At 39.2% G+C, this 4,164-nt stretch overlaps 1 protein-coding gene across 1 annotated transcript; it reads right to left on the bottom strand.

Annotated features, from left to right (window-relative positions):
* Nucleotides 1–1,578: 1,578 nt before the first annotated feature.
* On the bottom strand, nucleotides 1,579–2,118 carry ripply2 (ripply transcriptional repressor 2). The gene is made up of 3 exons (XM_056428986.1): nucleotides 2,014–2,118; nucleotides 1,836–1,906; nucleotides 1,579–1,741 (listed from the first exon to the last, which is right to left on the bottom strand). Exons 1-3 carry the CDS (start codon nucleotides 2,116–2,118, stop codon nucleotides 1,579–1,581), a joined length of 339 nt encoding a protein of 112 aa, XP_056284961.1.
* Nucleotides 2,119–4,164: the final 2,046 nt, after the last annotated feature.

Below are 4,164 nucleotides of genomic sequence, written 5' to 3'. Positions count from 1 at the left end.
CATTGCAAGCAAAAGGAACACAGATTATATCCCCACACTCAAAAAACCGATTCAAGCCCTTTTTAGAGGTGACACATTTAAATATTGTTTGATACATTTAAATAAATCAATTACAAAACGAAGATATTTATATTGAATGGGTGTAACACAAAATGTATGAATACTTTCATTTCTTAGATTTATTTAGGTTACACTCGATTCAAGCCCTTCTTAGAGGTGACACATTTAAATATTGTTTGATACATTTAAATAAATCAATTACAAAAATAGATATTTATATTTAATGGGTGTAACACAAAATGTATGAATACTTTCATTTATTAGATTTATTTAGGTTAGATGGTGTGCATATCAACTCAAAATAAATGTGTTTCATTGAGGACTACCCTTTGCGCATGCGCCAGCTGAAAATCTGTTGTTTACATGAGGTGAAGACACTTTCAGGGCTGTACGGTGGTGTAGTGGCTAGCACTGTCGCCTCAAAGCCAGAGGTCCGTGGATTCAATTCCCAATCTGGGCGTTCCTTCTGTGTGGAGTTTGCATATATTGTTAGTTAGTTAGTTTATATTTTGAGTTGGACAAACACAAATTAATTTAATTTAATGAATATCGTTATTTTATTTTAGATGTATTTGATACAAATGAGTTGGACTAACTTAATTACATTTTATTGCACTGATGTGCTAAATTTGAGTTGGAGTTGCATATAATTATTGGATGGAAAACCTGCCAACAATTTAATTGAGTTCATCCAATGAGTCATTTCTTTGAGTGCAACAGCTCAGGGCCCAACAATGTGCTCATTCAGCCCTTATTGTCACATTGGGCATAAAGTTAAAGTCGATAATTCATTAAATCTATGAATCACTTAATTGTCTGTCCTCTGAGTGCAGGAAAGAAAACAGGTTGTATAGTGTGGTATTAATCTTTTACCCAACCCATAGAGCCGCCTATATACTAATAATATGTTGGTATAATTACTTATACTTGATATTTCATCTGACATCTTCAAACGTTTCCCTTTGAATATCTCACATGTCGATCTTTATGCTCTCTTGAGTCTTGACACGGTTGACACATTCCTCGTGTCACTGGTGTTTCCGCCCTTCAGGCGCAGGAAACAGAGCGTTTACAGCCTCGCACTCCTGTATGCGCGTGCAGGTATTCGTGCTGAGCCGCCAGCGGGGCGCATGCGCTAACCCGTAGGCCTACCGCTAAAGACAAAGTCAACTTGGTGTCTCAATCCCTGGTTTTCAAATAGTCTTTATAAAAGAGGACGTCCCTTTCCTTAAAAACTCAATTCACGATCTATTTCTGTAAACACGGATTCACTAAAAAAAAGCCGAAATCCACTCAATAATAAAGCCCCAGAAAACGACATTCATTGAAAACATTTTATTGCAGATCTTAACAAAGTACAAAAGAGGTAGAAGTGTCAAATGAATAATTTAAGCATTCACATTCTTGTTTGGCATTGAAGTGAAAAATGTATATTTACATATATTTACAGTAATAAGTTAAAAGAAATATATTATCACATTTTGCAGCAATGCGTCTTTAAAGGCTTAAGCGAGCCATTCAGTTCAGCTCTTTCTCCATCTCCTCCTCTTCATCGTCGCTGTCTTCATCGCTGCTGGAGTCTTCGTAAAGGGAGATGGTCGCTTGCACCGGATAGTTGTGCAGGAGCATTACTGCATCCTGGTACAGATAATCAAAACATCTCGATTTGGGCCAGAACAACCTTTGAAAGAGAATAAAAAATGAATCAGGCATACTCACAAAGAAATAACCTGCATTATAATTAAATGTCACTCAATTAACAAAACTCTACTTACTTCACTGGGTGAATGACCTGAGGAGTTTTGTGTTGTTGGGCAGCGGAAAGGTCTCCGTCATCGGAGTGACCCTAAAAGTTCAAACAAAGCGACCTTGTTAAGCTTATTGTTATCACTCAATCAACGCACATTTGAATTTAAAACCAGCAGAAGTCGAAATCAAGTCGTCTAAACCCACCCTGTTTGCCCCGGTTGTGTGCTTTGATCCAATCCATGGTCTCCACCAACGAGTGTCTCCAGGAAAAGCGGAAGGTAATCCACTGTTGGTATTATATGTCTCCATGGTTCTTTGTGGCGATCAGTCCTGCGTAAAGCTCTCGGAGAATATGTGACTGAAGGCAGGAAGCTCCTATTTATCAGGGTCCTGGCAGCCGGTGCCAAATTGCGATTTGACGCGTCTCCAAGTGTCTCCATGCGCCACGGTGTTCAGGTGCGAAGTCACACTTCGGCAAACTCCAACCATATGGTTGCTTTATTTCGTAATATCAAATGTAGAATACAAAACATGTCTAGATAGTGTTCCAATTTGAAAGATATGTTCAAGACGAAACCTATTTGATTATGCCTCTATGTTACTTTCTTCATCCATATTTCACATGCAGTGTTTGAGCATAGGCCTATTGTAAAGTATAGCATTTTACTCTAACCGTCCTTCAGTGATGTGATGTTATGTTGCAAGTTGTAATCAAACGCAACACTTTGTGAACAGTTCAGTTGTGTTAGTGAAATTATTGTTGATAAAAAGTCGTTCTTCAAACTCTTCAACATCTACACCTCTCATTATCTGCGTCTGTTTAGCCATTTGTGCGTGAGGTGTGAAGAATACGTGCCCTACTGCCAATGCCTGCTGAGTGGATGATGGAAGAAGGCTCGTGCGCAGTGTGGGGGGGTTGACACGCGCCAGCCTTTTGTAGATACAACAGCAAGAGGGGGGCTAATAGCTGCACCTCAGCAGACGCAGGGCTTGGACGCATCACACACTCCCATATGGAAATTCCATCAATAATATATGATAGACATGCCATATGAGCTCCAGTGTTCTCCCCTAATGAGGAAGACCTTCTGTGATGCTCAACTTCTTTCGTTAGTTATTTCCGAGAAGTGAAATGTTTCCTGGCAGTGCACCAGTGGGGGGCAGTGTGAGACTACATGCTGGGATGAAATGCTAATGAGAACAGTTGGTCGCATTTGTTGTTAGAGAAATATCCAGCGGTGGGAAGTTCCTTTTGTCAAATGACTGCTGGGCTGTGAAAACAGTCCACTCCAAGCCCTGCATTCAAAACCTCACTTCAGTTAAAGCGTAGCCAGAGTATTATCAGCCAAATCTACTGAAAGTATCAACATATTAGTCCTTTGAACAACTTTCAAATTCTGTGTTTTACTATTATATTATATTTTGGATTAATATTACTGCTGTTTTAATGTGTATTCCACATTTTATGGCTGTGCTAATTTACCTGCTTTATATCCTATTTTATGCCAGAAATGGCAAAGTAATTTACCTCAGAACACAATGGCTCCATATGAGCACTATGCGTATTCATTTCTTGCTTCATTCAGAGCTAATGGAAAGCGCATTTGAAACGTTTCTAACATGTGTGTGCCCTCAGAAACAAGCTCTCCAAACTTGCTGCTGCCACTGAGGTTGATATATATAGAACATTTTCTCCCTCTCTTCTATTAATCTTTCTCTGCTCTGGAGCTAATTGGACACATCATGCTCTGCTGATGGCTGCGTTTGTGTTATTCACTCGTTTGCTATATAATATAGTAAAGATATAGAGTATGTTCATGCAATTGACAGAACATGGCACAGTAGTCAACAGAATAAATTAAGGAAGGAAGCAGCACGATAAGTAAATGGTCTCAATCACCTCTGAATCAAGAACAATTGAAATGTGCAGCCAATACCCCATAAAATACAGCCCACTGACACACACACACACACACACACACACAGACAAAATACTAAGGACACTTATAGAGCAGGAGGAAAAAGCTAATATCCATTAGGAAAGGATAAGCGGGAGATTAAGAGATGCAGATGAGCGGCTGACGTTTTAAAATCATTTGGACCAGAAGGAAGAAGCTGCAGCTCAACATCAGGGAGATATCAGTAATGTTCAGACCCCCAAAAGCCTTGACCTGACATTTTCTATAAGAGCCCTTTATTATTTAGCTTTCCTCATTAAAATGTCATCAACAAACACAATTGCATATATAAATAAAGTGGGTTCACCTATCAAAAAGATATCCAGGGTGGTGGATACCAGCAATTATCATGATGATGTTGCAATCAGTCTGACTATGCTGTCAACATAAATCCTAC

Source organism: Pseudoliparis swirei, chromosome 12, assembly GCF_029220125.1.
Source record: "Pseudoliparis swirei isolate HS2019 ecotype Mariana Trench chromosome 12, NWPU_hadal_v1, whole genome shotgun sequence".
Lineage (NCBI taxonomy): Eukaryota > Metazoa > Chordata > Actinopteri > Perciformes > Liparidae > Pseudoliparis > Pseudoliparis swirei.
This window is presented reverse-complemented; position numbering and strand designations above follow the sequence as displayed.

Coding starts and splice junctions, on each gene's coding strand:
- ripply2 (XM_056428986.1), bottom strand. CDS start 2,118: ATGGAGACATATAATACCAACAGTGGATTACCTTCCGCTTTTCCTGGA. Junction 1,907..2,013: donor ACACAACCGGGGCAAACAGG/GTGGGTTTAGAC, acceptor TTGAACTTTTAG/GGTCACTCCGATGACGGAGA. Junction 1,742..1,835: donor CAGGTCATTCACCCAGTGAA/GTAAGTAGAGTT, acceptor TCTCTTTCAAAG/GTTGTTCTGGCCCAAATCGA.